The 23,844-nt window shown below is 42.6% G+C and overlaps 1 protein-coding gene across 6 annotated transcripts in view; it reads left to right on the top strand.

Annotated features, from left to right (window-relative positions):
* The window catches only part of tmem68 (transmembrane protein 68), a 63,892-nt gene that overhangs the window by 7,078 nt on the left and 32,970 nt on the right, over positions 1 to 23,844 (top strand). For all 6 annotated transcript variants that reach the window (XM_043688382.1, XM_043688379.1, XM_043688380.1 and 3 more), the window contains one exon: positions 20,620 to 20,787. In XM_043688382.1, the coding sequence (XP_043544317.1) occupies positions 20,620 to 20,787 (168 nt within the window). The remainder of the gene's footprint in view (positions 1 to 20,619; positions 20,788 to 23,844) is intronic.

Raw genomic sequence — 23,844 nt, 5'->3', positions numbered from 1 at the left:
GATCTTGTACCTATGAGATCTAAGTAAATTAATTATAGTTTGGAAAACAGTTCATATGTGATGAAATGATTCTTAGGTGTAGGAAAATATTTTATTCCACGTTAGTCTATTAATCTTGAAATATAAATGGCCACATTAGGTGTGGCTATCTTAAGTATACAGAAAATAATCTGATAATGCTTGGGAAAGAGATCATAGAATAGTACAGCACAGTGTAGCCCCTTCAGCCCTCGATGTTGTGCTGATCTTTTATCCTACTCGAGGTCAAGTTTATCTACGTACCCTTCATTTTACCATCGTCCATGAACCTATCCACGTGTCACTTAATTATACCTAATGTATTTGATTCTACTACTACTGCTGGCATTACATTCTATGTGCCCACCACTCTGTGTAAAGAACTGACCTCTGATATATCCCTTAAACCTTCCTCCAATACCTTAAAGTTATGGCCCCTTGTAATAGACTTTTTGCAAGGGCAGAAATGGCTCTGACTATTCATTGTTCCTATGCCTTCTTTCATCTTGTACACCTCTATCAAGTCACCTCTCATCCTCCTCTGCTCCAATGAGAAAAGCCCTAGCTCCCACCACCGTTCTTCATAAGACGTACCCTCCAGTCCAGACAGCATCCTGGTGAATCTCCACTGCACCCTCTCTAAAGCTTCCACATTCCATAATGAGGCGACCAGAACAGAACACAATATTCCAGGTGTGGTCTAACCAGGGCTCTATAGAGCTGCAGCATAACCTCGCAGCTCTTAAACTCTATCCCCTGCTAATGAAAGCCAACACCATATGCTTTCTTAGTAACGCTAATAACTTGGGTGCAACTTTGAGGGATCTATGGACATGGACACCAAGGTCCCGCTTTCCTCCACATTGCCAAGAATCCTGCCTTTAAACCTGTATTCTGCATTCAAATTTGACCTTCCAAAATGAATCACTTCACACTTTTCCAGGTTGAACTCCATCTGCCACTTCTCAGCCCAGTTCTGCATCCTGTCAATGTCCCAGTGCAACCTGCAACAGTCCTCCACACTATCCACCACTCCACCAACCTTCATGTCATCGGCAAACTTACTAACCCACACTTCCACTTCCTCATTCATTTATTAAAAACCACAAAGAACAGGTTCCAGAGCAGATCCCTGTGGAATACCACTGGTCACCTTGCTGCAGGCTGAATACTTTCCATCTGTTACCATCCTCTGTCTTCTATGGGCCAGCAATTCTGTAACTAGACCGCTAAATATCCCTGTATCCCATGCTTCATCACTTTCTCAATGAGCCCACCACAGGGAAACACCTTGCTAAAATTCATGTACGCCACGTCCACTGCTCAATCTTCATCAATGTGTTTTGTCACATCCTCAAAGAATTCAGTAAGGCTTGTGAGGCATGACCTGCCCCCCTCAAAACTATGCTGGCTATCTCTAATCAAACTATGGTTTTCCAAGTAATCATTGTAGGTGGCACGGTGGCTCAGTGACTAGCCTTACAGGGCTAGGGACTCTGGTTCGATTCCAGCCTCGGGCAACTGTCTATGTGGAGTTTGCACACTCTCCCTGTGTCTGCGTGGGTTTCCTCCCACAGTCCAAAGATATGCAGGTTAGGTTAGGTGAATTGGTCACGCTGACTTCACAATTGTCAAGGGCTCTCTCAGTAGTGAATACTGAAGTATGGTATTCATTAAAGACTTCCCCTACCACCTACAACTCCAGGTACATTCCCTCCACTATCCCTGATCAGCCCTACTCTCACTCTAGCCATCCTCTTGTCCCTCATGTAAGTATAGAATGCCTTGGGGCTTTCCTTAATCCTACCCGCTAAAGCTTTCTCATGCCCCACTCTAGCTCTCCTAAGTCCATTCTTTAATTCCTTCCTGGCTACCTGTCTGATTCTTGCTTCCTCAACCTTAAGCGTCCTTCTTCCCCTTGACTGGATGTTCCACATCCCTTGTCACTCAAGGTTCCTTCACCCCACCATCCCTTCCTTGCCTAAGTGGAACAAACCTATTCAGCACTATCAGCAAGTGCCCTCTAAACAACCTCCACATTTCTGTCGTGCATTTCCCTGAGAACATCCATGTCCAGTTTAGACACCCCAGCTCCTGCCTAATAGAATTGTAATTTCCTCCTCACCCAATTAAATACTTTCACATACCATCTGCTTCTATCACTCTCTATGACTGTAGTAAATGTTAGTGAATTGTGATGACTATCACCGAAATGCTCTCCCACCGAGAGATCTGACACCCAGCCTGGTTTGTTGCCAAGCACCAAATCCAATATGGTCTCCCCTCCAGTCGGCCTATCTACATATTTTGTCAGGAATCCTTCCTGGACACACCTGACAAAAACTGCTCCATCCAAACTCTTTGAACTAAGGAGGTTCCAATCAATATTAGGGAAGTTAAAATCACCCGTAACAACAACCCTATTACTTCTGCACCTTTCCAAAACCTGCCTCCCAATCTGCTCCTTTCTGTCTCTGTTGTTATTGGGGGGTCTGTAGAAAACTCCCAGTAAAGTGCTCCTTTCCGGTTTCTGACTTCCACCCGTACAGACTCTGTAGACAAAGCCACATCAACGACCTCCCTTTCTGCAGCTGTGATGCTATCACTGAATAACAATTCTAACCCCCCCCACCCCCAAACTCTTGTACTTCTCCCCCGCTCCAGCCTTTTCCTTTTGAACAATCTGAGCCCTGGAATGTCCAACAACTATTCCTGCTCCTGTGATATCCAAGTCTCCATAATGACCACAACAGCATAGTTCCTGATCTACTACTGATCCATGCTCTAAGTTCATCACCCTTATTCTTGATACTTCTTGCATTAAAATAAACACACTTTAACCTATCAAGTGTCTATCCCTCCTCACAGACTTTCTGTACGCCGTATCTAGCTGTTCGCTAGCTACTCCATCCTCGGATCCGTACCTCCGGTTCCTGTACTCCTCCCAAACTAGTTTAAACCCTCCCAAGGAGCTCAAGCATACGTCCCGCCCAGGAAATTGGTGCACTTGTTCAGGTGCAAACCCATCCTTCTTGTACAGATCTCGCCTTCACCAATGATCCACATATCTGATGCCCTCTCTCCTACACCAGCCCTTCAACCACATGTTCATCTGCACTCGCTCTTTGTTCCTAGCCTCACTAGCTTGAGATTACTACTCTGTGCATCCTGCATTTTTAGCTTCCAACCTAACTCCTGAATTCACTTTTCAGGTCCTCATCACTTTTCCTAGCTATGTCATCGGTACCGATGTGGACCACGACTTCTCTGGCTGCTCCCCCTCCCCCTTAAGAATCCTATAGATACGATCAGAGACATCCCTGACGCTGGTACCCGGGAGGCAACATATCTGGGAGTCTTGTTTGTGACCACAGAGTCTCCTCTGTTCCTCTCATCATTGAATCTCCTATCCTTATCGCTCTCCTATTTTCCTCCCTTTCCTTCTGAGCCACAGAGCCAGACTCGGTGCCAGAGACTTAGCCAATCAGGCATTCCCCTGGTAAGAGCTGGTGACCAATTAGACTAAAGGTCTGATTCTCTTCCCTCTTACTGTGTTTCACTTGATAACATTTATATTCTGTTTAAATAGCTTGTCTTGGTATCTTACTTGAGATATCCATTTCCTATTATTGGGAAACCATGTCCTAAATTCCTTGTTGATCTAAACGTCTTATATTGTAGTATTAAATCAGTATTTGTGTTTTATTTACATGCATCAATTTAATCAATTCCTTTCAATTTTCAAGCCCTTTGTTTGGGGTCCCAAGAATTCTCCTCATTCTCAAAGAATAAACCTTGATGATTGAATGCTGCAATCATAGTTATGCTTACTGTAATATCCCTCTATCAGGTTACTGGAAGTTGCATAGTTTGACAATCTGCAACTAAATACTGGGTGACAGTGTCAAAGAATCATCCATAACAATCCAAAACATTTTTTTCCTGGTCAGATCATATGCAAGCCTTCCATTTGTCATGTGGCCTATACACTCTTGCTGTCACATTAGTGATTCAGTTTGGATGAATATTATGTTTGGCTTCTCTGCCAATTATTTAATAGTACAAATTCTCTGAATTTGACTTTGTTTCATGATTTGCACTGCATTATTTTACTATTATTGTCAAATTTGGATAAGCGTATCTAAACATAGAAGCAATGCAAGAGTTGAATGATAAGATGTGTTGCTTTAACCTCTTTGCAACTTTAGATATTTCCTATTCTTAAGCCTGTTATTTATCCATTTTTAAAGTACTGTTTCACGCCTCTTATTGCTGCATTGTTGAAGCTGCTTCGTTTGAATGAGCTGCCGAACTTAAGACAATGTCTTTCTACAGAGGAACTTCGATTATCCTAAGGACATAGGTGGGAACTATTTTGTTTGGTTAATTGAATTTCAGATAATCGAATGCCAGATAACATAGTTTAGCCAAGTATCAGGACCTTGCAATCTTCTGAATAATCCAATATTTGGATAATCTCATGCCGGATAATCGAAGTTCCTCTGTATTTGGACAGATTACATAGCATTCTTCAGAGAAGAGCAATTGGTTATTTCAGCGTGCTGACCTGCATTCATTTGTCAAGCAATCCCACCAAACGGGCTTCATTGCTTTTATAATTTTTTTGAGTTCTTGGCCTTGTTTGGAAAATCTGGTCCCAAAAAAATGCGAGAGTGTGGCGCTGGAAAAGCACAGCAGGTCAGGCAGTATCCAAGGAGCAGGAGAATCTATGTTTTGGGCATAAGCCCTTCATCATTCATCATTCATTCCTGATGAAGGGCTCTTTCCAAAACGTCTATTCTCCTGCCCTTTGAATGCTGCCAGACCTGCTGTGCTTTTCCAGTGCCACTCAACTCTGATCTCCAGCATCTGCAGTCCTCACTTTCTCCCTCAGAAAAAAATGCATTTACTATGCTCTAATTTTTCTGTGTGATCTTCCAATGGAGGATCCTTCAGAAGTGACTCAGTGCAGTGAGCTTTGGAGAGACCAAAATCTATGTGGAATCTATGCTGATTTTTACTGCACTAGCTGCTGTAATCCAGTAGGTAAAGAGTATAAATTTTCCAAAGCCCCTTTTGAAAAACTAAAAATAGAGGGTATGAGGCAGTAAGTTTAGTTAACTTGATTGAAGAATTCAGCAGTAATATTATCACTTAACAGTGTGCTACCATAAAGCTTATAATTTACTGCCTCATGAAAGAAAAAAAAAATCAACTGAATTCTGAAATTTAGACTGTTGGGCTATTTTAAAAAAAATAACTGACTGTGTTGCAATACATTGTGTTTCATGGTTAAGATGTTATCAGGTCAGGGCTGCTGGTGCAGTGATAGGGAGTTAACTGGTTCAGGTGAGTTGAGTGAGGACGTAGCAAGAATCAGGAGGATCAGTGTGACTAACTGGGAATTCACTTGTATAGTTCTTTTGCAGTTAGACTAGTGTTTTTTTGCCTTATTTCCTGGGTCATTATTCAGGTAACTGTGTCAGAACCGTCCAATGTCTCCGACTCCAACTCAAAGTGGAAGACTTGTTTGGTGGCGGGGTCTCTGGGAGCATGGGAGAGAAATTTAGGTTTCCTGGCAAACTCTCATTGAGTTATTGTTTTTTTGAGGGGCACTGTGTCACATCTTGGTTATTTCTCTGATGATCTGAAACCTTGAAGATCTGAGCCCTTGTGTGAAAATAGGCTGATACTTTTACTTGGAACACACCAAGTGCAAATTTTTTTTTCAAGTCTGGGAAGGGTTTCCTCTTAGGCTGTATCAAGGCAATGCTGACTAAGAAAAATGCCTTTGCATTTGGTGTCACGGTGGAGCAGTCTGAGAAGAGTGTGCTCTCAATTGGTGTCCTAATGAAGTAGTTTGGAAAGAATATCCTACTTGTTGGAAAGAATCAAAGTGTGACATCACAGGCAAAAAGGGAGTGGTCTTAGCATCTTCCAGGAGTAGAGGCTCCAAAGGAGAGAGTTAATTGGTAAGTCCAGGTAAAAGTTTCAACTTTTATCACTTCTAGTTTATGGTGTAGGTTTGCCCGCTGAGCTGTAGGTTTGATATCCAGACGTTTCATTACCTGGCTAGGTAACATCATCAGTGGCGACCTCCAAGTGAAGCCAAGCTGTTGTTTCCTGCTTTCTATTTATATCTTTCTCCTGGATGGGGTTCGTGGGGTTTATGGTGATGTCATTTCCTGTTCGTTTTCTGAGGGGTTGATAAATGGTATCTAGATCTATGTGTTTGTTTATGGCGTTGTGGTTGGAGTGCCAGGCCTCTAGGAATTCTCTGGCATGTCTTTGCTTAGCCTGTCCCAGGGTAGATGTGTTGTCCCAGTCGAAATGGTGGTTTTCCTCATCCGTGTGTAGGGCTTCGAGGGAGAGAGGGTCGTGTCTTTTTGTGGCTAGCTGGTGTTCGTGTATCCTGGCGGCTAACTGTCTTCCTGTTTGTCCTACGTAGTGTTTGTGGCAGTCCTTGCATGGAATTTTGTAGATGACGTTGGTTTTGTCCATGGGTTGTACTGGGTCTTTTAAGTTTGTTAGTTTTTGTTGGTGGGTTTGTGTACTACTAGGATTCCGAGGGATCTTAGTAGTCTGGCTGTCATTTCTGAAACGTCTTTGATATATGGTATTTTGAAACTTCTTTGATGTATGGTATAGTTTATAGTTTATACGGTCTTTATATTTTCTAAGGGCTGTATTTTGTCGTAACATGGGATAGCAAAGAAGAGGCTCTAGAGTGAGATATTTGCTATTAAGCACCTTCCAGAAGGTTCATTTAAAGGGGTAAGTCAAAGCTCAGTTGTTTCTCTTGCTGTACGTGGGAAGCTGGGCACGTTTCTAGTGCCGAGACCAGCATGTGTGTCTCCACCTGCAGCTCCTGGTTTTGGAGCTGGAGACACTGGAGCATCCACAAAGGTGAGAGAATAGTAGATAGCATATGTTTGGAGGTGGTCACACTGCAGGCTAAGCCTCCATAGGGAGAGAGGGAATAGCTGGCCACTCATTGTGCACCATAAGTAAGAGGACTAGGCAGGTAGTGCAGGAATCCCCTGTGGCTGTTCCCCTGATAACTAGATATACTGCTTCGAATACTGTTTAGTTGAATGACCTCTGGGATAACAGCAATAGCCAATTTGTGGCAGTGTGGTTGGCTCTTCTGCACAGGGAAGAGCAAAAAAGTGTGGAAATGCAATTGCTATAGAGGATTCAATTGTAAGAGGAATAGGTGTTTCTGGGACTACAAATGAGATCCAGGATGGTCTACATGACATCCTGGAGGGAGACAATGAACAAGAAGTGATCATGGTACACACTGGTACCAACGCTTATGTTTTTTTTAGAAAAAGGATAAGGTCCTGAAAGCAGAATCGAGAGAGTTAGGCAGCAAGCTGAAAAGTAGAACCTCAAAGGTAGTGATCTCAGGATTACTATCAGTACCGTGTGCTAGTCAGAATAGAAATAGTAGAATATATCAGATGAACAGTGGCCAAAGAAATGGTGCAAAGGTGAGGGCTTCATGTTTCTGGGACATTGCGACTGGTTCTGGGGGAAGTTGGGCAAAATCAAATTAGTTATGATATTGTAGTGGAGGAATTCCTGCTCTGTATATGGGATAGTTTTCTGGGTCAATATGTTGAGGGCCAACGAGAGAACAGGTGATCTTTGACAGAGTACTATCTGGAATAATTGGTAATGTAGTTTCGAGAGACATCTTCGGGAAGATCGACTGTGATTGAATTCTTCATCAAGATGGAGATTGAGGTAATTGATTCTGAGACTAGTGTCCTCATTCTTAACTTGGGGAACTCTGATGTAAGGTGTGAGTTGGCTATGATGGATTGGGGAATGTTACAGGAAGGAATAACCAGAGATAACCAATGGCAAATATTCAAAGAGTGAATGGGTAAACTTTTTTTAAAAAAAAAAAGTTTTTTTCCTGTCTGCTGTAAAGAGGACAGTGGCAAACCATAACTTAATAGAGAAGTTAGAGATAGTATTAGATGCAAAATAGAGACATAAAAATTGGCAAGAAAAAGACCTGAGGGTTGGAACAGTTTCAAAGTTCACAAAGGAGGACCAAGGGATTGATTTCGAAAGGGAAAATAGAATGCAGGTGTAAGCTTGTGGGAAACGTAAGAATGGGCTGTAAAAGTTTTCACAGGTAGGTAAAAGGAAAACATTGGAAACTTATGTAGGTCCCTTACAGTCAGAAACAGGGTAATTTATGAGAAACAAAGAAATTGCTAATGAACTAAATTCATACTTTGCTTCATGATTAATGTACCAAAATTGATGCTGATAAATCTCCAGGCCTGATAATCTATATCCAGAGTACTTAAAGAAGTGGCCCGAGAAATAATAGATGCATTGGTGGTCATTTTCCAAGATTCTTCAGACTCTGGAACAGTTCCTGCAGATTGAATGGTAGGTAATATAATCCAACTTCTTAAAAAGAATGTAGAGAGACAACTAGGAATTGTAGAACAATGAGTCTGATGTCAATAGTACAAAAGATGTTAGAATCCATAGGATGTTATAGCAGAGCAATTAGAAAACAGTGGTTAAACCAGACACAGTCAATTTGGATTTACAAAAGGGAAATCATGCTTGTCAGACTTACTGGAATTGTTTGAGGATGTAACCAGTAGAGTTGATTGGGGGAATCAATGCATGTGGTTTATTTGGACTTTAGGAAAGCTTTGACAAAGACTCACATAAGAGATTAATGTGTAAAATTAAAGCGCATGGGATTTAAGTAGTGTATTGAGATGGTTTAAAAATTGGTTAGTAGATGGAACACAAACAAAGAATAAATGGGTTATTTTCTGAATAGCAGGCAGTCACCAATGAGGTACTGTAGGGATTGGAACTACTGTAGGGATATTCACAATACTTGCCAATGGTTTAGATGAGAGAATTAAATATAGTATCTCAAAATTTGCAGGTGACCTAAAGCTGGGTGGAAGGGTGAGCTGTGAGGAGGATGCAGAAAATTTGCAGTGTAATTTGGACAGGTCGAGAGAGTGGCAAAATGCATGGCTGATGCAGTATAATGTGGATAAATGAAAGATTATCCACTTGCGTAGCAAAATTGGAAGGCAGATAATTGATTGGCTGTAAATTGAGAGAGGGGACCGTTCAGTGAGACCTAGGTGTCCTCATGCACCAATTGCTGATAGTAAACACACAACTGTATATTGACCTTCATAGTGAGAGGCTTAGAGTACAGGAACAAGGGTGTCTCACTGTAATTATGCATGGCATTGGTGAGGCCACACCAGGTATACTGCATACAATTTTTTTTTTAGATTAGATTACTTAGTATGGAAACAGGCCCTTCGGCCCAACAAGTCCACACCGACCCTCCGAAGAGCAACCCACCCAAACCTATTCCCCTACATTTACCGCTTCACCGAACACTATGGGCAATTTAGCATGGCCAATTCACCTAACCCGCACATCTTTGGACTGTGGGAGGAAACCGGAGCACCTAGAGGAAACCCACGCAGATATGGGGAGAATGTGCAAACTCCACACAGACAGTTGCCTGAGGCAGGAATTGAACCCAGGTCTCTGGCGCTGTGAGGCAGCAGTGCTCTTTATCTGATGAAGTTGATTTTGCTACAGATTGAATCTGTTAGAATTGTATTCCCTGGAGTTTAGAAGAATGAGGTGGGCTATCATACAAACCTTTAAGGTTCCTGCAGGACTGGACAGGTTAGATGCAGGAAGGATGTTCCTGCTGGTAGGGGAGTCCAGAACCAGAGATCATAGCTGAAGGATAGGTGGTAAACCTTTTAGGACTGAGATAAGGGGAAATTTCTTCACCAAGAGAGTGGTGAGCCTGTTGAACTCACTGCCACATAAAGTGATTGAGGCCAAAACATTGTTTTTTCAAGAAGGAGGCAGATAAGTCTATTGTAGCTAAAGGTATTAAGTTAGATGGGGTTAGGGCAGGATTAGGACACAACTCAATGATCAGCTGTGATCATATTGAATGGTGGAGCATTCAATATTGAATGGGCTACTCCTGCTCCTACGTTTTTATTTCTGTTTTTAACTGGTTTTTAATTATTTGAGCAAAGTATTGCCAGTGGTTTTCTGAAAGTTTAATGCATATCAACTGCTTTTTGTTTGTACAACAAATGAGTTTTTAAAAAAAAGTTTGTTTAAATATTGTATCACTGCTCGAAAATAAGTTGTGACCCTTCAGCTTGGTAATTGGTTCCATTGGATGTGTGCTTTTCCCATGAACAAAAGCACAACTTAAGAATTTTGCCAAACGTGTACAGCAATATGCTGTTCAATATTAAATTTGAGACTAGTTAGTCCACTTGTTTGTTTCACAATGATCTTAGCTTCAAAATTAAAACAGTGCCTAAAACATGTAAAGATGCCATAGTTTTACCAGACCATAGGGCTGCTCTCTCATATCTGAGAGTTGGCTACACTAAGTGAAGTGATTTGCAACCATGTAGGCAAATATGGCTGTAAGCTTCAGTGACTTGTATTTCTATTGTGCCTTAGCAACAGGAAAGTTTTTAACAAATAGGTATAAAGAAAATTGATTCCAGGCTGTCAGGGAAAGTTTGAGAGTAGGAATGAGCTTGATGAAAGAGCTTGGTCTTTGCAAGATTGTTAGATTGGCCAGCAGTTCTAAAGGATAGGGTAAAGGCAGCTGAAAGCTGCATTCATGGGGCATGTTGGAAGCAGCAGGGCATTACAATAGTACACAATATTGCAGTCAAAGTGATGAAAGGATTTATGCCCTCTAGGAACTACAGTTAAATGGTGGAATTTGCAAAATGAATGAATATTTAAAATGTGATAAGGGTAGGGACGCATCGTAGGCCAACAAACTGAGAAAGTGAGGTTTAGTATCAGGATTCATGTACAATGTGAATAAATTGGCATTTATGGAGGGAGATTGAGAGGAGACCAGCAAATGAATCACACACAGACTAGATTCTCAACTATAACAATAACCACCCTAACATCCACTAACAGAGCTGTGTCAAGACTCTGTTTAAAAGAGCTATAACACACTGCAACATCCCGGAGGTCCACCAAAAAGAGGAGCACCTATTCGAAGTCTGTACTAATAACAGGTACCCTAACAGCTTCATCTGCCGATGTCTGGCATACAAACAACACTAAGAACACAGTGCACCCCAACACTGACTACCCTACCTATGTTAGAAATGGCTCAGAACTGACTTCTACACCATCTGGGAATAATGACAGCACACAAATTAACAGCTGTACTTCACCAGCTGCTATTCAAGCCAGAAGACCCCATACCCCCAACATGCAGGATGAATGTGATATACAAAACACCATCCAACAACTGCAAGAAACATTATATAGGACAAACAGCCAGGAAACTTGCCACCAGAATACATGACAATCAGCTTGTAACAAAACAACATGACCAGTTCTCCCTCATGTCAATACACACTGACAATGAAGGACACAAATTCAGCTGGGCCAATGTTATGATACTGTGACACGCAAAACAAATTCCTGGAGGCCTGGTATTCATCGACTGGTTCCATAAACAAACATGTTCAGAGGCAACACAGCGCTGAAGATGTCACCCAGTCAGGAGAGAAAACATTTGCAGAAAAATCACCTGGCTTGGCCAACCGACCAGCAACTTCTACGTATACTTCTGGTCACCACACTACTACAATGATGTGAATCCTTTGGAGAGGGTACAGAAAAGGTTTACCGGGGCATTGTTTAGTATGGGGATTTTAGCAATGAAGAAAGATCGGACAGACTGAATTTGTTTTCACTGCAATGCAAGAGTTTTGAGGAGTGATCTGATAGATGTTAATAAGATTGTGAATGGCATGGAGAGAGTGGAAAGTATGAGGCTTTTTCCCAGGGTGGAGGGGTCAATTACTAGGAGGCACAGATTCAAGGGGTGGAGGTGGAGGATGGGCAAGTTTTTAAAAGAGATGTGCGATACAAGTGGTAAGTGCCTGGAACGCAATGTCAGAGGAGGTGGTGGTAGCAGTCACAATAGTAGCATTCAAGAAGCACTTGGATGAATGCATGACTAGGAATAAAGGGGTATGGATCCTGCAAGTGAAGATAGTTTTGGTATGGAATTGCAAAATGCAACCTTGAAGGGCCGAAGGATCTGTGCCTGTGTTGCTTTGTTCTTTGTTTCTCTGTGATCTTTCTGAAAGAGCTGAAATGTTAATTAGGTTTCTGGCCACAAATATTCCAGTAACCTAAAGAGTATTTCCAGGATTTTTTTTTGGCTTTATTTCAGATTTTCAGCATCTGCAATAATCAGGAAGTTTCAAATCTGAAGGTGACAAATAGTGACAGTTTGGCAATGCAAATGTGGGAAGAATGAGTGAACCGTGTTGTGATGGAATTAACTAGTAATACTACAGTCAATTCTGATATAAAGCAACAGGGCCGTTCTCGTGCGATCTCGCATTATAGGAAAATCACACAATAGCCACTAATGGGACCGGAATTGCATTACAGTTAAGGAAGGTTTGTATTCCACAAATAATGGTCTAAATTCTCCAATCGTGTTAAAGCCAATTTGCATTGAAGAAACACTTGCTCTAACAGAACTGATTGTATGCAGGTTCTTAAGCTTAGATCAGCATAGAATACTGATAGTCTTTTTCAGACCAAGGAACTGATTAGCTGAAGTCTTGTATATGATATCCACATTTACCCATTTAAACTATTTACTAAAGAAGGGGAGTCGGAAGATTTGAGGGGGTTCAAGTGGTGGGGAGAATCACTTTTGTTCTTTATGTACACTTTCTCAAATTGGGGAATGCAAAGATAAACCGCTTGTGCATAAACAGTGCACAGCTCGTGAATTAATTGTCAAATGTTAACAAAATTGATAACCTCGATTCCTGATGAAGGGTTTTTGCCCAAAACATCGATTTTCCTGCTCCTCTGATGCTTCCTGACCTGCTGTGCTTTTCCAGCATCACTCTGATCTGGACTCTGGTTTACAGCATCTGCAGTCCTCGCTTTTGCCCAAAATTGAGAACGAGCCTGGTATTAAAGACACTCCTTTTAGAGAAGCAGTGGCCAGTTAACTCAGATGATTAGAGTGTGGTCCCTTTATGCCATAGTCATGGGATCAATCCTGATACATTGCTGGTCCCTGAACAGTAGTTCCGAAGTACAGCGTAGTATAAACCAGAAAATAATGAGAGATTGTGAGAAGGGCATGGTGGTAGTTATGCATGATTTGAACATGTTGATTGGATTAATCAACTTGGCAAGGGTAGCCTTGAAGAAAGAGTGTGTAAGGGACTGTTTCTTAGAGCAACATAGAGTCCTAGAGATGTACAGCAGGAAACAGATCCTTTGATCCAACTTGTCCATGCCGACCAGATATCCTAACCTTATTTAGTCCCATTTGCCAGCACTTGGCGCATATCCCTCCTTTCCTGATGAAGGGCCCTTGCCCAAAACATTGATTCTCTTGCTCCTCAATACTGCCTGACCTGCTGTGCTTTTCTAGCACCCCACTCTCTACTCTAATCTGCAGGATCTGGAGTCCTCACTTTCTCTCATATCCCTCCTTTCCTATTCAGCTGCCTCTTAAATGTTGTTGTAATTGTACCAGCCTCCACCACTTCCTCTGGCAGCTCATTCCATACACGCACCACCCTCTGCGTGAAAAAGTCGCCCCTTAGATCCCTTTTAAATTTTCCCCTCTCACTTTAAACCTATGGCCTCTAGTTCTGGACTCCTGCACCCTATCCATGCCCCTCATGATTTTATAAACCTCGATAAGGTCACCCCTCAGCCTCCGATGCTCCAGGGAAGACAGCCCCAGTGTATTCAATCTTTCCCTACAGCTTAGATCTCCAACCCTGACAACATCCTTATAGACTTTTTTCTAAACGCTTTCAAGTTTCATAAGATCCTTCTGATAGGATGGAGATCTGAATTGCACACAATATTCCAAAAGTGGCCTAATCAATGTCCTGTACAGCTGCAACATGACCTGGCAATGCCTATACTCAATGCTATGACCAATAAAGGAAAGCATACCAAAGGGACACGTTCTTCACTATCTTGTCTACCTGTGACTCCACTTTCAAGGAACTGTGAACCTCCAGTCCAAGGTCTCTCTTTTTTTCAGCAACACTCCCCAGGACCTTCCCACTAAGAGTATAATTCCTGCCCCGATTTACCTTTCCAAAATGCAGCACCTCACATTTATCTAAACTAAACTCTATCTGCCACTCCTCAGCCCATTGGTCCATCTGATCAAGATCCTGTTAGACTCTGAGGTAGCTGTCTCCGCAGTCCACTACACCTCCAATTTTGGTGTAATCTGCAAACTTACTATACCTCCTATGTTCACATCCAAATCATTAATGTAAATGACAAAAAGCAGTGTACCCAGCACCAATCTTTGGCACACCACTGGTCACACTGCCATAGAGCCAAGCGGACAACTGGCTGCATTAGATTTGATATGATGGAATTGAGCAAGATTAATAAATAAGGATAGTTAAGGATTCTCTTGGAAGGATTGACCACCACATGCTAGAATCTCAACTTCAGATTGAAAGAGTGAAGACAGATTTTTAGCATTGGGCAAAGATTTAAACAGACTTGAGGAAGGAATTGGCCCAAACAGACTGGGCACAAATGTTTAAGGGCAGGACATTTGAAGAGCGATGGCAAATGGTTAGGGAGATACGAAATACTTCTCAATGAAACTTATTCTTAAGAGGAAGAGGAATTGAAAAATCATCCATGGTTTAACAAGGAAGTGAAAGATTACATAAAGGTAAAAACTAGGGCATATCATGCTGTAAAAAACTAGTGGCAAGCTGGAGGATTGGGACAACTTTGAGCATCAGCAAAGAGTTACTAAAAACAAAATCAAAAGAGTTAAGATGAACTACGAAAGGAAACTAGCAGAAAACATTAGCACTGATACCAAAAGCATCTGTAAGTATATAAAAAGGAAGAGAATAGTGAAAACAAATGTTGACGCTTTAGAGGACGAAAATGTGACATAATCATGGAAAACTCGGAGACGTCAGAGGCACTAAAACAATATTGTATCTTGGTTTTCAGAGTGAAAATCATTTCTCCCCAAAAACTGCAGAGGAATATGGTGAAATTACTATAACTAGGAAAAAAGTATTAAGTAAACTGATGGGATTAAAGGCAGCGAAGTCCCAGGGGGCCTGATGGTCTGCACCTGAGGGTATTAAAGGAGGTGGCAGCAGAGGTAGTGGGTGGATTAGTTATAATTTTCCAAAACTTGCTGGATTGTGGAAACATTCCATAGTGACTTGGAAATATGCTAATGTGACAAATTCAGAAAGGGAGATCAGCAAAAACTGGGAAACTATAGACCAATTAGTTTGACCTCTGCAGTAGGCAAGTTGTTGGAGTCAATCAAAAAGGGAGATAACTGAACACTTGGAAAAACAAAGCTGAATTCACCAGTGTCAGCACTGGTTTCATGAAGGGCAAATCATGCTTGACAAAGTTGTTGGAGTTCATTTGAGGGTGTAACCAGCAAGATAGATATTGTGATCCAGTTGATGTGGTATACCTAGATTTATAGAAGGCATTTGACAAGGTGCTACACAAAAAAAAAACTGATCCAGAAGATGTTATCCCAGGGGTTGAATATAGAATACTGGCTTGGATAGAGGATTGGCTGACTAATAGAAAGCAGAGAGTCAGTGTAGTAGAGTCCTTCTCTAGATGGTGAATTGTAACTTGTGGGGTACCACAGGGTTCAGTTCTTGGACCTCCACTATTTACAGTCTATATAAATTATCTCCAAGCAGAGACATGTAGCATAATAAAGTTTGTGGATGATGATGATAGGTGGGAAAGCAGATAGTAATGGGTTAGAATTTACAGATGGATATTTCTAGGCTGAGGAATGGGCCAGAATCTGGTCGATGGACTTTAATGCGCATTGGTGCGAGGTTATTGCCGTTTTGGTTGGTTAATCAAAGGAGGCAAATTATTTAAATGGGAAGTGGATCCAAAATGTATCAGTGCAGAGGGATCTGGGCATCTTTTGTGCATGGGTACACAGGTGCAGTTTATAATAAGAAAAGCATTTATTGCAAAGGTACTGGGTTATAAAAGTAAAGAAGGCATTTGGTATGCTTTCCTTTATTGGTCAGAGCCTCCTCCCTACCTTTTATCTTAGCCTGCTGGACAAACTTTCCTCATTCCTGAAGAAGGGCTTAAGCCCGAAACGTCGATTCTCCTGTTCCCTGGATGCTGCCTGACCTGCTGCGCTTTTCCAGCAACACATTTTCAGTACAGGAGTTAGGTGGTCATGTTGCGGCTGTACAGGACATTGGTTCGGCCATTGTTGGAATATCGCGTGCAATTCTGGTCTCCTTCCTATCAGAACGATGTTGTGAAACTCGGTCTCCTTCCTATCAGAACGATGTTGTGAAACTCGAAAGTGTTCAGAAAAGATTTACAAGGATGTTACCAGGGTTGGAGGATTTGAGCTGTAGAGAGAGCTTGAATAGGCTCGGACTGTTTTCCCTGGAGCATCGGAAAATGAGGGGTGATCTTATAGAGGTTTATAAAATCATGAAGGACATGGATAGGATAAATAGACAAAGTCGTTTGCCTGGAGTGGGGGTGACCATAGGTTTAGGGTGAGAGGGGAAAGATATAAAAGAGACCTAAGGGGCAACTTTTTCATGCAGAGGGTGGTATGTGTATGGAATGAGCTGCCAGAGGACGTGGTGGAGGCTGGTACAATTGCAACATTTAAATGGCATTTGGATAGGTATATGAATAGGAAGAGTTTGGAGGGATATGAGCCAGGTGCTAGCAGGTGCGACTAGATTGGGTTGGGATATCTGCTTGGCATGGACGGGTTGGACCGAAGGGTCTGTTTCCGTGCTGTACATCTCTATGACTCTGTATAAGTGTTGTTACAATTCTACAAAGTGTTGTCTGGAATATTGTGTTCTGTTCTGTCTCCTTACTTGAAGAATTTGGTGGTACTGGAGGCAATTCGGAGGAGGTTCACAAGGTTGATATCAGGGATAAAAGGGCTGTCATTTGAGGAGTGGTTGAATAGCTTGGGCTTGTACTTGCTGGAGTTCAGAAAAATGAAGAGGATTCTGATTGAGGAATGTAAAATGCTAAAGGGTATGGATAAGGTGGATGTGGAACAGGTGCTCTTCTTGTGGGACAGTCTCGAAATAAAAGAGTACAGTGAGAGGAGGTTGGTTCAAAACTGAGATGAGGAGAAACTACTTCTCAGAGGGTTGTGAATCTGTGGAAATCACCCAGACTGTGATAGAGGCAGAATCAACCAATAGATTCAAAAAAGAAATAGGTACGCTTCTGATGAAAAGTGAGATAAAGGGCTGTGGAGAGCAGGCAGCATCCTCCACCCACCCTGCCTCCTGCAAAAATGCTATCACTAATTCCCAATTCCTCTGCCTCCACTGCATCTGCTCTGAGAACTAGTTCCACCAGGTGGTCTCCTCCTTTAAAGATGCAATTTCCTTTCCCACAGGGTGGTTGATTCCCTCCAGCGCATCTCATCCACTTCCTGCACCTCTGCCCTCGAACCCCACTCCTCCAACTGCAACAAGGACCCCTTGTCCACACCTTCCACCCCAATATCCTCCTTTACATCCGACATTTCTGCCATCTACAAACTGACCCCACCACCAGAGATATATTTCCCTTCCCACCACATCCGCTTTCTGTAAAGACTGTTCCCTGCGTGACTCCCTCATCAGGTCCATGCCCGCCCCAACAACCCATCCTCTCCTCCTGGCACCTGCCACTGCAGGAATTACAAAACCTGTGCCCACACCACCCCCCTTACATCCATCGAAGGCCCCAAAGCAGTCTTCAACATCCATCAAAGTTTCACCTCCACTTCCACACATGTCATTTACTCACGATGTGGTCTCTTCTACATTGGGGAGACAGGACGCCTACTCGCAGAGTGCTTCAGAGAACATCTTCGGAACACCCACACCAATCTACCCCACCGCCCCTTGGCCGAACACTTCAACTCCCCCTCACGCTCTGCCGAGAACATGCAGGTCCTGGGCCTCCTCCATCACCACTCCCATACCGCTCAATGCCTCGAAGAAGAAAGCTTCAGTTTACGCCTCCGGACCCTCCAACCCTATGGCATCAATGTGGATTTCACCAATTTCCTCATTTCCCCTCACCCCACCTTACCCCATTTCTAACCTTCCAGCTCAGTACTGTCCTTATGGCCTGTCCCATCTGTCCATCTTCCTTCCCACCTCTCTGCACCATCCTCCCTCTGACCTATCACCATCACCCCCACCTCGATCCACCTATTACATTCTCAGCTACCTTGCCCCCCTCCAGCCCCACCCGCTCCCATTTATCTCTCCACCCCCAAAGCTCCCAGCCTCATTCCTGATGAAGGCCTTTTGCCTGAAATGTTGATTTTTTTTAACTTTTTTTTTGTAAATTTTATTTTTTTTAAACTTTAAATTTTTTTTCATGCTCCTTGGATGCTGCCTGACCTGCTGTGCTTTTTCAGCACCACACTCGTGATTCTAATCTCCAGCATCTGCTGTAGTCACTTTCATCTAAGATATTGAAACTGGAGAGTGGAGTGAATTTTTGGTGAAACAACTTGGGCAAATCATTTTCCTTGAGAAATTGATGACAGCAGATATTAATAAAGCACCACTTTTTAAATAAAGATAGTGCCATACATGTGTCTCACCTGGGAACTTGGTTAAGTGGATATCAAATCAAGAAAGTAAAGATTAGAATGTCTGGTTGATAGAATGAGTTTTGAGAAGTGTGACCAAAGGAGTGGCTCAAGGATTGGTGCTGGGCCCTCTATTTTTTGTCATTTACATAAATGATTTGGATGCGAGCATAAGAGGTACAGTTAGTAAGTTTGCAGATGACACCAAAATTGGAGGTGCAGTGGATAGCGAAGAGGGTTACCTCAGATTACAACAGGATCTTGGACCAGATGGGCAAATGGGCTGAGAAGTGGCAGATGGAGTTTAATTCAGATAAATGTGAGGTGCTGCATTTTGCGGAAAGCAAATCTTAGCAGGACTTATACACTTCATGGTAAGGTCCTCGGGAGTGTTGCTGAACAAAGAGACCTTGGAGTGCAGGTTCATAGTTCCTTGAAAGTGGAGTCGCAGGTAGATAGGTTAGTGAAGAAGGTGTTTGGTATGCTTTCCTTTATTGGTCAGAGTATTGAGTACAGGAGTTGGGAAGTCGTTGTACAGGACATTGGTCAGGCCACTGTTGGAATATTGCATGCAGTTCTGGTCTCCTTCCTATCGGAAAGATGTTGTTAAACTTGAAAGGGTTCAGAAAAGATTTACAAGGATGTTGCCAGGGTTGGAGGATCTGAGCTACAGGGAGTGGCTGAACAGGCTGGGACTGTTTTCCCTGGAGCGCGGAGGCTGAGAGGTGACGTTATAGAGGTTTACAAAATTATGAGGGGCATGGATAGGATAAATAGACAGTCTTTTTCCTGGGATCGGGAAAAGAGGGCATAGGTTTAGGGTGAGAGGGGAAAGATATAAAAGAGACCTAAGGGGCAACTTTTTCACATAGAGGGTGGTGCGTGTATGGAATGAGCTGCCAGAGGATGTGGTGGAGGCTGGTACAGTTGCAGCATTTAAGAGGCATTTGGATCCTAGGGAGGGTCAACTGGAATGTTGGGCTTGTAGATCTCCAGGTAGAAAAATGAAACAGACTTTAAAAGATGTACAAAAGTATAAAGAAAAAGATTTTGCTGGAATGAAAAAAGAGGAATTGATTTCTGGAGCCCTGAGGTCATGTTGCAGTTGTATAAGACTCTGGTGCGGCTGCATCTGGAGTATTGTGTGCAGTTTTGGTCGCCATACTATAGGAAGGATGTGGAGGCACTGGAACTGGTGCAGAAGATGTTTACCAGGATGTTGCCTGGTATGGTAGAAAGATCGTATGAGGAAAGGGTGAGGCACTTGGGGTTGTTTTCATTGGGGAAAAGAAGGTTTAGGGGTGACTTGATAGAGGTGTATAAGATGATTAGGGGTTTAGATAGGGTCGACAGTGAGAATCTTTTTCCATGTATGGAGTCAGCTATTACGAGGGGGCATAGCTTTAAATTAAGGGGTGGTAGGTATAGGACAGATGTTAGAGGTAGGTTCTTTACTCAGAGAGTCGTGAGTTCATGGAATGCCCTGCCAGTAGCAGTGGTGGACTCTCCCTCATGGGCATTTAAGCGGGCATTGGATAGGCATATGGAGGATAGTGGGCTAGTGTAGGTTAGGTGGGCTTGGATCGGCGCAACATCGAGGGCCGAAGGGCCTGTACTGCGCTGTATTCTTCTATGTTCTATGTTCTAATTGTGACTGGAATCAAATTGATGTTGAGAGCCTCCATTAATGCTTATCTGTTTTTGCTAGCTTTGACATTTATGACAACTTTTGTGACACATATTTTGCAGATCAGATTAATTTTGTAACTCTTATTTTTAACACTTATGTTGCTTTTTGTAGACAGGAAACATTTTAAGCATAATAATGTAGACTTCTTCATTCATTAACTATTATGCTAACACTGCTCATTTTTCCTCAGGTTACGAAGTTCATGGTTTGGAAAAGATTCCTGATGCAGGGCCAGCCTTGATTGTTTATTATCATGGGGCCATACCCGTAGACTATTACTATTTTTTAGCTAAAGTAATTATACAAAAAGGAAGAACCTGCCACTCTGTAGCTGACCATTTTCTTTTTAAATTACCAGGTACTTTTTCTATTATTTCTGCTTATGTTTACTTGGATAATGCGTTCTGCAAAATGGCTTATCTAGAAAACTACAAAAGTTGAAATTTCTTTAGGAAGATATCAATGTGTGCACACTTAAACATTTTTTCTCCACTAAATAACATTTAGGACATCTCTAAAGAAGAGATGTGAACTTGCGTTTCATTATTAGAACTTGTTAAATAACTTGATATCATAGAATCATACAGTACAGAAGAGGCCTGTGGAGTCTGTACTGCTAAAAGCAACTGCCTACACTAGTCCCACACCAGGCCCAAGTCCATAGCTAAGTGCTCATCTAAGTACTTTCTAAAAGTTGTGAAGTTTCCTACCTCAACTACCTTCCTAATCTGTCTATTCCAAACCCACCACCCACACTCTTGGTGAAAAAGATTTTACTCAAATCCTTACTAAACCATCTGTGTTTCACTTTAAAATCGTGTCTCCTTGTTATTGACCCTTTGACTAAAGGAAACAACTGCTTTCAGTTCACTTTCTCCCATAAAGCCTTGATTAGACCACACTTGGAATATTGTGTTCGGTTCTGGTTGCCTCATTATAGAAAGGATGTGGAAGCTTTAGAGAGGGTGCAGAGGAGATTTACCTGGATTCTGCCTGGACTGAAGAAAGGTTGAGGGAGCCAGGGCTTTTCTCATTGAAGAAGGATGAGAGGTGACTTGATAGAGGTGTACAAGATGATGAGAGGCATAAATACAGTGGAAAAGAGAATACTTTTTTTCCCCAGAGCGGAAATGGCTGTCATTAGGGGGCATAGTTTTAAGGTGATCGGAGGAAAATTTAGGGGAGATGTCGGAGGTCAGTTCTTTACACAGTTGTGGGTGCATGGAATGCATTGCCAGCAGTGGTAATAGTCAGATACATTAGGGACATTTAAGTGACTCTTGCATAGGTACATGAATGTTAGTAAAATGAATGGTATGTAGGTTAGTTTGATCTTCGAGTAGGATGAAAGGTTAGCACAACATCGAGGGCCAAAAGGCCTCTACTGGGCTGTACTGTTCTATGATCCTGACCTTATACACTTCTCTCAGGTTCCCCCCTAACTATCTCTGTTTAAAATAAAAGCCCAGGCTTATCTGGCCTGTCTTCATATGTTCCTGAAATGGTACATCCACTCAACATTCTTGTGAATCTCTTTTGCACCTCCTCCAATGCAATTATATTCTGGACTGTTCACACTACTCCAGCATGGCCTTACTAAAGTTCCGTACAGACCTAACATGACCTCTCTGCTCTTGTAGTTTATGCCACAAATGATAAGGGCAAGCAACCTGTATGTCTTCCTAATTAGGTAAAAACTAGGTAAACGTTCTATTCCTGATGAAGGGCTTTTGCCCGAAACGTCAATTTTCCTGCTCCTTGGATGCTGCCTGACTTGCTGTGCTTTTCCAGCACCACTCTAATCTAGACTCTGTCTTCCTACTCAACCTGTCCTGTCACCTTCAGAGATCTGTGGAGAAGCACCCTAAAATCCCTCTGCTCCACTGAGTTTTCTAGTGTGCTGCCATTCATTTCAGTCTTGTTCTTTCTTCCAAAGTGCATCGTCTTAGATTTCTTCACTTGTGGAATATAGATGTTACTGGCTGGTCAGCATTTATTGCCCGTCCCTAGTTGATTAGATTAGATTAGATTACTTACAGTGTGGAAACAGGCCCTTCGGCCCAACAAGTCCACACCGACCCGCCGAAGCGCAACCCACCCATACCCCTACATTTACCCCTTACCTAACACTATGGGCAATTTAGCATGGCCAATTCACCTGACCTGCACATCTTTGGACTGTGGGAGGAAACTGGAGCACCCGGAGGAAACCCACGCAGACACTGGGAGAATGTGCAAACTCCACACAGTCAGTCGCCTGAGTCGGGAATTGAACCCGGGTCTCTGGCGCTGTGAGGCAGCAGTGCTAACCACTGTGCCACCTTGCCACCCACAAGAAGGTGGTAGGGAGCTGCCGCCTTGAACTGCTGTAGGATGCTGTAGGTTGACCCACAATGTTCTTATGAAGAGAATTCCAGGATCTTGACCCAGAGACAATAAATGAACCGTGTCTTGGACAGGAAGCACAAGGGGCGGTGTTCCCATGTATCTGCTGCCCATTTATGAATGTCAAACAATAGGGGACCCGAGCACTGATCATTGTGGTATGCCACTGCACACTAGACTCTGTCACATCAATAGCCTTCTACTACCAACCTCTGTCTGTTGCTACTAAGCCAGTTTTGATCCATCTTGTCAGGTTACCCTTGAGCCCATGAGCTTTTACCACCTGTGTCAATTTGCCATGCGGGACACTGAAAGGCTGTGTGGAAATCCTCATCAACTGCCCTTACCTCATTTAAACAATTTGTAATTTCCTCCCAGTATTCCGCTAGATTTGTTAGGCTTTCTTCTGACAAAGTCATGGTGACTACTCTTCTCAAATCCTGCCTCTTAAATAGAGATTAATTTTCTCCTTCACTTTCTTTTCTGCAATGGTTTCTCCACCCTGATGTTAGACTCACTGGTCTATTGTTCCCTGACCTATCTCTACCATGCTTCTGTTAAAATGAAATTACATTAGCTGTCTTCTGGTCCCTCTTCTGTGGGCACAGACTATTTTAAAATTTGGGTCATAGTCCCTCTAATTTCCTGTCTCACCTCCCACAGCAGCCTGGGTTATAACTTATCCAGATCTGGGGATTTCCTCATTTTTAAATTTGCCAAACCTCCAATACCTCCTCGCTGTTTGTATCAATCTGCTCAAGAGCTTAACAGTCTGTTTTCTCAAATTCTGTGCTTGCAGCCTAATCCTCCGAGTAAAGAAATACCACTGTAAAGGAAAGGTATGAGAAGAGAGCCCTGAATGGTTGGCAAGTGGACACTGCTGAGTTTAATGATGATTTCAGTTAAATGCCATCTAGTTTTGGACTACACTACCTCAGACAAAGACCTTGATTATTCACCTTACCTATGCCCCTCATGATTTTATAAAACTCCATAAGGTCACCCCTCAGTCTCCTACACTCAAGGGGAA

The sequence above is a fragment of the Chiloscyllium plagiosum genome, chromosome 4, assembly GCF_004010195.1.
Source record: "Chiloscyllium plagiosum isolate BGI_BamShark_2017 chromosome 4, ASM401019v2, whole genome shotgun sequence".
In the NCBI taxonomy this organism is placed as follows: domain Eukaryota; kingdom Metazoa; phylum Chordata; class Chondrichthyes; order Orectolobiformes; family Hemiscylliidae; genus Chiloscyllium; species Chiloscyllium plagiosum.
The sequence above is the reverse complement of the archived record's forward strand: the minus strand, read 5'-3'. Positions and strand labels throughout refer to the sequence as shown.